General features: G+C 37.3%; 1 protein-coding gene across 1 annotated transcript in view; it reads right to left on the bottom strand.

The window, feature by feature from the left end:
• Nucleotides 1–13186, bottom strand: part of LOC309808944 (protein MFI) — a gene marked incomplete at its 5' end in the record, with an annotated part of 43783 nt that overhangs the window by 29608 nt on the left and 989 nt on the right. The window contains 1 exon segment of the mRNA XM_082629504.1: nucleotides 7253–7298. Coding sequence (XP_082485630.1) covers nucleotides 7253–7298 — 46 coding nt within the window.

Below are 13186 nucleotides of genomic sequence, written 5' to 3' on the forward strand. Positions count from 1 at the left end.
CATAGTGCTTTCCATGGTAAAAAGTTAGAATTTTATTGTAACTGTGATGGGAAACTACTGGAGGGTTATATCAGAGGAGTAACATAATCTGACTTGTGTATTTTAAGTATCACCCTGAAAGGGGGCAAAGAAAAAAAAGAAAAACACCCCAAAACTAAGCTATTGCTATGGCTCAGTATGAATAAGTATACAACCATAACTATGTTAATATTAATATTAATCCTCCCAAAGTGTATGATACAACAACATTAATACCCCATAATTATATACCCTATGATAATGTCACCCCCAATAACATGAATTTGGATACAACATGATTGGTGACTGGTTCTTGACTCCAAAGCAGGCTTACCCTGGATATTTAATTAGAGTTGACCCTTGAACATGGGTTTGTACTGCATGGGTACATTTATATGCAAATTTTTCAATAAATATATTGGAAAAATTTTTTGGAGATTTGTAACAGTTTGAATAAACTTATAGGTGAACTGCATAGCCAAGGAATATCAAAAAATAAAGAGGTATGTCATGACGGCATAAAATATATATAGATACTAGTCTATTTTATCATTTGCTAGTGTAAAATATACACGAATCTATTATAAAAAGTTAAAATTTATCAAAACTTAATGCACACACAGACTGAACATGGTGCCATTTGCAGTTGAGAGAATAGTAAACAAATGTAAAGATGCAGTATTAAACATCCCTGCATAAAATTAATTGTAGAACATACCATACCAGTGTCGTAATTTCATAGCCACCTCTTGTTGCTATTGCAGTGAGTTCAAGTGTTGAATCTGCTTAAAATGCTGTGTGACACTAACCATCTCCATGTGAGCAGTTCACCTCTCCAGTAACTTGCATATCACAGTGAAAGGTGATCTCTCGCAGTTCTCACCTATTTTTCATCATGTTTAACGTAAACCCTGAATAACACCATGGGACCCATACAAAGAGCTGCTAGTGATGCTGGAAGTGTTCCAAGAAACAGAGTTCATGGCCTTACAAGAAAAAGTTGAATTGCTTAATACGTACTGTAGATTGAGGTCTGCAGCTGTAGTTGCCTGCCATTTTAAGATAAATGAATCCAGTGTAAGGACCACTGTAAAAAAAAGAAAAGGAAAAGAAAGGAAATTCATGAAGCTGTCACTGCAGCTATGCCATCAGATGTGAAAACCTTGCACTTTTTGCGAAATACCTTTTTGTCTTATATTGAAAATGTAGCTTTTATGTGGGGGCAGGATTGCTATAAGAAAGCCATACCTACAGACTCTAATATGATTCAAGAAAAAGTGAAGTCATTATATGACAACTTAAAGCAAAAGGAAGGTGAAGGATCTAAAGCTGAAGAATTTAATGCCAGCAAAGGGTGGTTTGATAATTTTAGAAAACGGTTTGGCTTTAAAAAATGTAAAGATAATAGGAGAAGCAGCTTCTGCCAACTAAGAGGCAGCAGATGAGTTCAGATGCCCGCTGAAGAGAAAGGAAAGGCTATCTCCCTGAACAGGTTCTAAATGCATATGAAAGTGACCTATTCTTGAAAAAAAAAAGTGCCACAAAGGACATTTATTAGTAAGGAAGAGAAGTGAGTACGGGATTTAAGGCAAGAAGGGATAGGCTAACTCTACTGTTTTGTACAAATGCAGTTGGGTTTATGATCAGGACTGCCCTTATTTATAAACTTGCTAACCCTTAATAATTGAAGGGAAAAGATAAATGCCACCTGCCAGTCTTTTGGCTGTACAAGAAGACCCAGACAACCAGCACAATTTTACTGAATTGATTCCATCAATGCTTTGTCTCTGAAGTCAGGAAGTACCTTGCCAATAAGGGATGCCCCTGGTCACTCAGAACTCCATGAGTTCATCACTGAATGCATCGAAGTGGTCTACTTGACCCGAAAACACAACGTCTCTAATTCAGCCTCCAGATCAGGGTGTCAATAAGGACCTTGAAGGCTCATTACACATGGTACTCTATGGAAAGGATTGTCAACCTCTATCAGAGAACCTCAATAGAGAGACCATCGTGGAAGTCTAGAAGGATTACACCATAAAAGATGCCATCGTTGTTGTTATACAAAAAGCAACGAAAGCCATCAAGCCTGAAACAATAAATTCCTGCTGGAGAAAACTGTGTCCAGATGTTGTGCATGACCTCACAGGATTTATTACAGAGCCAGTCAAGAAAATCATGAAAGGGATTGTGGATATGGCAAAAAAGGTAGGGGGTAAAGGGTTGCACGATATGGATCTTTGCGACATTCAAGGGCTAATAGACACCACATCAGAAGAATTAGAAGGCGACTTGATGGAGATGAGTGTTTCTGAACCAGTTCCAGGTGATAAGGAAGAAAACGTAAAAGAAGCAGTGCCAGAAAACAAATTGACATTTAGACAATCTGGCAGAAGAGTTCTTATTATTCAAGACTGCTTTTGGCTTTTTTTTACAACATGGACTTTTCTATGCTATGGGCACTGAAACTAAAGTAAACAGTGGAAGAAGGATTAGAACCATGTAGAAACATTTTTAGAGAAATGAAAAAGCACAAAGTCAGACAGAAATTATGACCTATTTCTGTAAAGTTACACTGAGTATGCTGGCCTCTCCTACCTCCCTTTTCACCTCCTGTATTTCTTCTGCTTCTACCACCCTGGGACAGCAAAGACCAATCCCTCCTCTTACTCAGCCTACTCAACGTGAAGATGGTGAGGATGAAGATCTTTATGATGATACCTTACCACTTAATGAATAGTAAATAATCATCATGCTGTAGAGTTAATAAACTTTTCTGTTATGTGTGTGAGTGTCTTCACGTGAAAATCTAGTAACCATTACAGTGTGCCTCATTCTCCCTGTAATTGGAGAAACTGAATATGTCTATCATCACAGGTAAGTGGTTTAAAAATGTTAACAAGGTTTCCAGTGCTGTACTATGAATATGACTAGCACTGTACAACATAAAAATTTTATAATTCGTTCATTAGTGTATAGGCCAGGCTACTGTGAAGCCATCGTATCAACTACACTAGGCGACCATAAATAAATCATATTTCTGCCCTTCATTATCAATGCATGAATCATTATACCTGTAGATTAATATGATTTTTTTCACATTATCTTCATTTTTGATGTCTAGTGTTAGTAATACATAAAATGTCTATGGGGCTTTGTACCACATAAGACAATAATGTTGAAGGTATGACAGGAGGACAATTCATCGTGTAAACAGATGATGTAAACTCATGGCACCAACAAATAAAGTACAGCACTGTAAATGTATTTTCTCTTCCTTATGATTTTCGTAATAACATTCTTTTCTCTAGCTTACTTTATTATAACAATACAGTATATAATACATATAACATACAAAATATGTGTTAATCAGCTGTTTATGTTATCAGCAAGGCTACCGTAGTTAAGTTTTGGGAGAGTTCAAAGTGGTATTCGAATTTTCAACTGCAGGGGGTGGTCAGCAACCCTAATCCCACGTTGTTCAGGGTCAAGTGTGCTTTGTAATAACTCATCCTTACATCGAATGCAATTAAATTTTTGGAACCTACTTAGTGTTATGACGTTTTTTTTTTTTAATTAGGAAGATGAGGGTAGAGGATCAGTGTGTATATGTCCATATGGTTGGCGTAAGAGAGCTAAATTCTCATTTCATATTTTAAGAGGCTACCGGAAAATAGCCAAATCTAAAAGAAATCAAGACTGACATATACACACTACTATATATAAAATAGATAACTAGCAAGAACCTATTGTATAGCACAGGGAACTCTACTCAGTACTCTGTAATGATGTATATGGGAAAAGAATCTATATAGGTATATGTATAACTGATTCACTTTGATTCACTTTATTAGCAGAAACTAACACAACATTGTAAATCAACTATACTCCAATAAAAATTAATTTAAAAAATAAGAAAAAAAGAAATCAAGAATAAGTAGAATAACATGTTATTTAAATTATGGCTGTAGAAACCAAAAGAAGTGCATGTGCAATGAAAATAAAAGAGTAGGGATAAAGAATGACCACGGGGTATTTTAGTACAAACAGCCAAGGAAGGCCTCTCTAATTAGGAGACACTACTTTTCATGATGCAAAGAGGGAGCAATGGGAAAATGGTAGAAGAGGGTTCCAGGCACAGGGAACAAAAGATAAAACTGCCTTGAGATAAGGAGTTTGGTGTGTTGAAGTGGTAGAAAGGAAGAACACTGTGCCACTGGAGCGCAGAGAAGAGACAGAAGAGTGGGAGGTGAGGTAAAAGAAATAGGCAGGAGAGGCTGTAATTATATGGGAAATTGACAGGCATGGTTTGGCAATGTACTAGAGCTGACTTGGTTCAGTAGAGCCAAATTTTAAATTTTTGAGAATTTTGTGAGTTAGTTTTTAAACACAGTCATTCTTTTAAAATTAAATTATTTAAGCTTACAATTAAATAAAATAAAGGTAATACACACTCAAAACTCATCACTTACTAATTACTATACGATTGAAGGAGATCAGAATATACCACCACAAAATATGCTACTTTGGCATAAGGATTATTTTGAGCTTAAGGTAATTGAGAAATAGCATATGTAGGAAAAGCTCTCTATCCTCCCTTTATCTGCCTAAAAGCAGGACATACATTTCCTCGTCTGAAGGTGTTCCCCCTCTTCTCTCCCATACCAGGAGGAGAAAAACAACCATTATCACTGGAGACAAAATAACCATTATCATTGGCACTGAGATGGGTCTGCACAAACCAGCTTTACTTAAATAACCCTTACCCTCCATGAGCTTTCCCCAAATATTTACCCTCCCACAATTTACCACCTCTAGAAATCCAAATCTCTTTCCCTTTGTCTTGTCACTTCACAAATTTATCAACTTTGTTAAAATAATATACAAGCTCCAAGGGCTAAGCTCCCCTTTGGGTTTTCACTTCCTTTCCTGTATATGTGTAAAATTAAAATATTAACATCAAATAAAATTTGTATGTCTTTTCTCCTGTTAATCTGTAGTTTGTCGGTTTAATTTGCAGGCTCCAAGCACCAAACCTGAGAGTATAGAAGAAAATTTTTCCTCTCTTACACTATTTTTTACTACTATTTATTTTCTTGCGGTTATTTATTTTTATTGCAGGGTTCCTCAACAGTGACCCATTGATGTTCTGGGCTGGGTTCTTTGTTGTGAGGGTTGTTCTGTGCACAATAGGATGTTTAGCAGAATCCCTGACTTCTACTCACCAGATGCAGTAACACAGTTGTGACAATCGAAAATATCTCCAGACATTGCCAAATGTCCCCTGGGGAGCAAAGTCACCCAAGGTTGAGAACTACTGGTCTCTGCATATTATCTACTGGTATCTGTATGGTGGAAACTATAGCATGGTGCATTACTGCACATATCTTTCCAGTTCCTGAGGCATGTTGGTAGCTTGAAATTGGCCAGTGTGGGAGTATTTATATTATAGAAATTGACAAATGTTACAAATCAGGGCTTGATTTATTGTTTTGTTGGTTGTCGAGATTTAAGATAGTAGCATTTGAAAATGTTAACGCAGACTAATTCCACATGTCACCATTACACTATGAATAGCACAAAATAGTGATGAAATATTTTTCAGTATTCAAAATTATTACCTGACTCAGAAATGACTCACATTACTGAGGAATGATGAAGTTCCACACATTTCAGGAAAGAGAAGTGCTCAATTGTGGACAGTCAGGTAAATGGAGGATAAAGAATTAGATTTGGCCAACTAAAGTTGCTTATTGGAGCAGCAAGGAAGAAAGCCTGTGTTGAGGAAGTGGGAACGCTGAGACAGTGAATATGTAAACGGTTCTTTGGAGTGCTGTCAGGGAGCAGAGATAAGGGGTATTTGCTGGAAGGTGGGAATGGATTCCAGAATTTTTTTTAAATATGGGAGACATTAAGGCACATTAAGATGTTGCTAGCTATGAAGGGTAAAGTCTTTCGAGTAGTTTAAAACGACAAGGTCCAGAGAAGAAAAGGGGGTAGGGACAGTTGCTGGCCTTAAATAAAAAACAATACTGATGTCATATGGTTATTATGAGGCTCCAAATAAATTAATGTGAAAACACTTCAGAAATTCTAAGATACTAAAAAGTACTATCAAGCCACTGTTCAGGTCATGAGGATTTTACATCCGGGTTCCACTTGCAGATTCAGAGATAAGATTTTTATCTATCCCAATTCAAAAACTTTTATTATAATAGATCATGGCTCTGCTGATCTATTCAGGCTTCATGAGAAAAAGATTACAAGGTAAGTCTTTGAAATCTAAGTTCCATTTACTTCTTTAAAACTTTGAAAATAGAATTTAAATTAATTTGCTTGGGGTTTCCCTGGTGGCGCAGTGGTTGAGAGTCTGCCTGCCGATGCAGGGGACACGGGTTCGTGCCCCGGTCCGGGAGGATCCCACATGCCGCGGAGCGGTTGGGCCCGTGAGCCGTGGCCGCTGGGCCTGCGCGTCCGGAGCCTGTGCTCCGCAACGGGAGAGGCCACAACAGTGACAGGCCCGCGTACAGCAAAAAAAAAAAAAAAAAAAAAAAAAAAAAAAAATTAATTTGCTGGTATTAGAACCTATGCTACCCATTTTGTTTCCCCTACTGTTTTATTGAATAAACAAATGTGTTTCGCGATCTTTATCAATTTTGTAATTTCGCTTTTCCCTTTTCTTCTGTGGGCCTTTATAAGAGCGGAAGAGGTAAAAAAAAAAGCTGCTTCGCCTCCTCCTTAAAAACGATTTTGTCCTTTCCATCTCTAAATAATGAAATGAAAAGACGGAAAACCATTTCATGAATCGAACAGAAAAAAAGTCCAGAAAAACACGTGAGGTACATTAAGTATTTCCCGCTCAGCCTGAAAGTGGACTAGACAGTATCTGCGCGGTGAGTGGGGCACTGAGAGCGCGAAGGATGGGCCGGGAGCTCTTCAACCAGAGGAACGCGAGATCACCGAGGGCAAGGAGAGGAAACACGGAGGAAGGGGTTAATCCTGGCCAAGACTTTAAACAAGAGGCTAGATGCCCAATGGGGGCTTCAGAGAAACGAAACTTAATTAAGAGGGCTGGATAGGGCGGGGACCTCAAGGACCTGGGGCCATCAACACACCGAACCAGAGGAGGCTCAGACCCAGCGGCCCCAGAGGCAAGCCGAGTGTGAGCAGTACCGGCTGAGGGGGAGGGGCCACCGCTCGGGGAGGGGCCACCGCTCCCCACCATTCCCTTCACCTGCCAATCGCCGCCGGCCTGAGCTCCACTTGTGCCCCAGGTAACGCTGCAGACAGAAATGACGTAAATCTAGTTCCGCTTTGTTAGGCGGGGCTTGGCCCCCTTCGTCCCGCCTCTTGGCCCCGCCCCTCAGCTCCGAGCTTTGGTGCGTCCCTGACCTTTCCGAGTCCCAGAGATCCAAAGTCGGGGAATGTGAACGTGGTTGGACCTCTTAGAAGCTCTCACAGCGGCTGCCAGTGGCTTTGAGGCAAAGGGTTTGGGACGGGAGGGAAACCGAAGGGACTTTCTGCGAAGCTGGGCTCAATACTTTATAACGCCCGGTTGCTTCAACCAAGGACTTTAAAGATGTTGGAGAAGTGTGGTGAAATCCTTTCTACTGAATTAATTTATTCGTTTGTAGATAAAAGAACTGACCCTTCTAGCTTTTTGAGACATCCTGCGCAGGATGAAAGAATAAGTGACACGTGACTGCAGTCCAATGCTACTTCTAAATTTAAGCTCTTTAGCTGGTAAAGCCTAAACCAATTTTTAAATGAAAACAGATGACCTCTTAAATGAATTCCTAGATAACTTTAAATTATACAAATATGCAGATCTAAAGCAAGTTTGATTTGCTTGAATTCCAGATGTCTCACACTTGGCCCTGTCACTTATTTCAATGTCAAATAATCTTGCTCAGAAACTGCCTGGTTCTGCTATTTTCCTCCTATGCTTATGCAAGTAATACAATTAGTTTGTAAGGAAGATTAACGTCTAGGGGAAAAAAACAGCTGAAGAAAATGTTCCCTACATAATACAGAATTGTACAGAAGAAATTCCCTATAGGCTAATTCATTGACTCACTGAGTTTCCAGAGTTCTTTAAAATTATTATCACAAATCAGAATAAGCAGATGTGAGCTTTAGTTCCCTTTCATGTAGTTACTTGATGCATTAATACACAGTAGCTATGAATAATAAACTGTAAAAATATAGTTATGGAAACATTATGTATATTTGTACTTTTTGTTTATATATTACTTTAAAAATAAGCCCTACATATTTTTAATGGAGTGCCAGTCTGAATTACTTAAAAAAAGATAAAAAGATTATAATGGTTACTATTTGAGCATGTATTAATATTATTTTACCTTTAACCTGATCCAGAAGAATTCAGTAATTCCTTAATAATAGGCTCAGACCTTTTTCTATTGCTCTAATACATGTAAAAATATTTCAATTTTTTAACAGAAAAAGTATGTTTAAAATAGTCACAAAGGATCATTAAGAATTAAAACCATCAGTTTTTCTATTTATTTATTTATATGCACCTGCTTCAATCTAGGACAATTTACTAGGAAACAGAACTCAGAGGAACTTCTGGGTGGTTTTATAAAAGTCTTTCTTTCCTTCCTTCCCTCTGTTGGCCATATCCTTCCTTATTCTCCTCGTCTATTTTTTTCTCTCTCCTTTTTATTATTATTATACAGTATGTACTATTATATTAACAAATTTAACATTCTTGCTTTCCAGTTAGAAGGCAAAGATTTATAAGCAATGTAAAGACAAGAGATAGGGAAATAAATTGAATTAGTATAAGAGAAGGGGATATATATATTTTTATTAGTCATCCATTTTATGCACATCAGTGTATACATGTCAATCCCAATCTCCCAATTCATCACACCCCCACCCCCACCCCCCTGCCGCTTTCCCCCTTGGTTCCATACGTTTCTTCTCTACATCTGTGTCTCACTTTCTGCCCTGCAAACCGGTTCATCTGTACCATTTTTCTAGGTTCCACATGCGTTAATATACGATATTTGTTTTTCTCTTTCTGACTTACTTCACTCTGTATGACAGTCTCTAGATCCATCCACGTCTCTACAAATGACCCAATTCCATTCCTTTTTATGGCTAAGTAATATTCCATTGTATGTATGTACCACATCTTCTTTACCCATTAATCTGTTGATGGGCATTTAGGTTGCTTCCATGACCTGCCTATTGAAAATAATGCTGCAATGAACATTGGGGTGCTATGTGTCTTTCTGAATTATGGTTTTCTCTGGGTATATGCCCAGTAGTGGGATTGCTGGGTCATATGGTAATTCTATTTTTAGTTTTTTAAGGAACCTCCATACTGTTCTCCATAGTGGCTGTTTCAATTTACATTCCCACCAACAGTGCAAGAGGGTTCCCATTTCTCCCCACCCTCTCCAGCATTTGTTGTTTGTAGATTTTCTGATGATGCCCATTCTAACTGGTGTGAGGTGATACCTAATTGTAGTTTTGATTTGCATTTCTCTAATAATTAGTGATGTTGAGCAGCTTTTCATGTGTTTCTTGGCCATCTGTATGTCTTCTTTGGAGAAATGTCTATTTGGTCTTCTGCCCATTTTTGGATTGGGTTGGGTTTTTTTTTAATATTGAGCTGTATGAACTATTTATATATTTTGGAGATTAATCCTTTGTCCGTTGATTTGTTTTGCAAATCTTTTCTCCCATCCTGAGGGTTGTCTTTTCGTCTTGTTTATGGTTTCCTTTGCTGTGCAAACACTTTGAAGTTTCATTAGGTCCCATTTGTTTATTTTTGTTTTTATTTCCATTACTCTAGGAGGTGGATCAAAAAAGATCTTGCTGTGATTTATGTCAAAGAGTATTCTTCCTATGTTTTCCTCTAGAGTTTTATAGTGTCCAGTCTTACATTTAGGTCTCTAATCCATTTTGAGTTTATTTTTGTGTATGGTGTTAAGGAGTGTTCTAATTTCATTCTTTTACATGTAGCTGTCCAGTTTTCCCAGTACCAGTTATTGTAGAGACTGTCATTTCTCCATTGTATATCCTTGCCTCCTTTGTCATAGATTAGTTGACCATAGGTGCGTGGGTTTATCTCTGGGCTTTCTATGTTGTTCCATTGAACTATATTTCTGTTTTTGTGACAGTACCATATTATCTTGATGACTGTAGCTTTGTAGTATAGTCTGAAGTCAGGGAGCCTGATTCCTCCAGCTCCGCTTTTTTCCCTCAAGACTGCTTTGGCTATTCAGGGTCTTTTTCTCTCCATACAAATTTTAAGATTTTTTTGTTCTAGTTCTGTAAAAAATGCCATTGGTAATTTGATAGGGATTGCATTGAATCTGTAGATTGCTTTCGGTAGTATAGTCATTTTCAAAATATTGATTCTTCCAATCCAGGAACATGGTATATCTCTCCATCTGTTGGTATCATCTTTAATTTCTTTCATTAGTGTCTTATAGTTTTCTGCATACAGGTCATTTGTCTACTTAGGTAGGTTTATTCGTAGGTACTTTATTCTTTTTGTTGCAGTGGTAAATGGGAGTGTTTCCTTAATTTATCTTTCAGATTTTTCATCATTACTGTATAGGAATGCAAGAGATTTCTATGCATTAATTTTGTATTCTGCAACTTTACCAAATTCATTGATTAGCTCTAGTAGTTTTCTGTTAGCATCTTTAGTATTCTCTATGTATAGTATCATGTCATCTGCAAACAGTGACAGTTTTACTTCTTCTTTTCCAATTTGTATTCCTTGTATTTCTTTTTCTTCTCTGATTGCCATGGCTAGGACTTCCAAAACTATGTTGAATAATAGTGGTGAGAGTGGACATCCTTGTCTTGTTCCTGATCTTAGAGGAAATGCTCTCAGTTTTTCACAGTTGAGAATGATGTTTGCTGTGGGTTTGTCATATATGGCCTTTATTATGTTGAGGTAAGTTCCCTCTATGCCTACTTTCTGGAGAGTTTTTAATCATAAATGGGTGTTGAATTTTGTCAAAAGCTTTTTCTGCATCTATTGAGACGATCATATGGTTTTCCTTCTTCAATTTGTTAATATGGTGTATCACATTGATTGATTTGCATATATTGAATCCTTGCATCCTTGGGATAAATCCCACTTGATCATGGTGTATGATACTTTTAATGTGTTGTTGGATTCTGTTTGCTAGTATTTTGTTCAGAATTTTTGCATCTATATTCATCAGTGATATTGGTCTGTAATATTGTTTTTTTGTAGTATCTTTGTCTGGTTTTGGTATCAGGGTGATGGTGGCCTCGTAGAATGAGTTTGGGAGTGTTCCTTTCTCTGCAGTTTTTTGGAAGAGTTTGAGAAGGATGGGTGTTAGCTCTTCTTTAAATGTTTGATAGAATTCACCTGTGAAGCCACCTGGTCCTAGACTTTTGTTTGTTGGAAGATTTTAAATCACAGTTTCAATTTCATTACTTGTGATTGGTCTGTTCATATTTTCCATTTCTTCCTGGTTCAGTCTTGGAAGGTTATACCTTTCTAAGAATTTGTCCATTTCTTCCAGGTTGTCCATTTTATTGGCAAAGAGTTGCTTGTAGTAGTCTCTTAGGATGCTTTGTATTTCTGTGGTGTCTGCTGTAACTTCTCCTCTTTCGTTTCTAATTTTATTGATTTGAGTCCTCTCCCTCTTTTTCTTGATGAGTCTGGCTAATGGTTTATCAATTTTGTTTATCTTCTGAAATAACCAGCTTTTAGTTTTATTGATCTTTGCTATTCTTTTCTTTGTTTCTATTTCTTTTAAATTTCTGCTCTGTTCTTTATGATTTCTTTCCTTCTGTTAACTTTGGGTTTTGTTTGTTCTTCTTTCTCTAGTTCCTTTAGGTGTAAGGTTAGATTGTTTATTTGAAATTTTTCTTGTTTCTTGAGGTAGGCTTATATAGCTATCAACTTCCCTCTTAGAACTGCTTTTGCTGCATCCCATAGCTTTTGGATCGTCGTGTTTTCATTGTCATTTGTCTCTAGGTATTTTTGGATTTCCTCTTTGATTTCTTCCATGATCTCTTGGTTATTAAGTAGCATATTGTTTAGCCTCCATGTGTTTGTGTTTTTTACGTTTTTTTCCCTGTAATTCATTTCTAATCTCATAGCGTTGTGGTCAGAAAACATGCTTGATATGATTTCAATTTTCTGAAATTTACTGAGGCTTGATTTGTGACCCAAGATGTGGTCTATCCTGGAGAATGTTCTGTGTGCACTTGAGAAGAAAGTGTAACCTGCTGTTTTTGGATGGAATGTCCTACAAATATCAATTAAATCTGTCTGGTCTATTGTGTCATTTAAAGCTTGTGTTTCCTTACTAATTTTCTGTTTGGATAATCTGTCCATTGGTGTAAGTGAGGTGTTAAAGTCCCCCACTATTATTGTGTTACTGTCCATTTCATCTTTTATAGCTGTTAGCAGTTGCCTTATGTATTGAGGTGCTCCTATGTTGGGTGCATATATATTTATAATTGTTATATCTTCTTCTTGGATTGATCCCTTGATCATCATGTAGTGTCCATCCTTGTCTCTTGTAATATTCTTTATTTTAAAGTCTATTTTATCTGATATGAGTATTGCTACTCCAGCTTTCTTTTGATTTCATTTGCATGGAATATCTTTTTCCATCCCCTCACTTTCAGTCTGTATGTGTCTCTAGGGCTGAAGTGGGTCTCTTGTAGACAGCATATATATGGGTCTCTTTTATATGCATTCAGCAGGCCTGTGTCTGTTGGTTGGAGCATTTAATCCATTCACGTTTAAGGTAATTATCGATATGTATGTTCCTGTTACCATTTTCTTAATTGTTTTGGGTTTGTTTTTGTAGGTCCTTTTCTTCTTTTGTGTTTCCCACTTAGAGAAGTTCCTTTAGCATTTGTTGTAAAGCTGGTTTGGTGGTGTTGAATTCTCTTAGCTTTTGCTTGTCTGTAAAGCTTTTGGTTTCCCCATCGAATCTGAATGAGATCCCTGTCAGGTAGAGTAATCTTGGTTGTAGGTTTTTCCCTTTCATCACTTTAAGTATATCATGCCACTCCCTTCTGGCTTGGAGACTTTCTGCTGAGAAATCAGCTGTTAACCTTATGGGAGTTCCCTTGTATGTTATTTGTCTGTTTTCCCTTGCTGCTTTCAATAATTTTTCTTTGTCTT

Source organism: Mesoplodon mirus (assembly GCF_964341445.2).
Source record: "Mesoplodon mirus genome assembly, chromosome: 7".
Lineage (NCBI taxonomy): Eukaryota > Metazoa > Chordata > Mammalia > Artiodactyla > Ziphiidae > Mesoplodon > Mesoplodon mirus.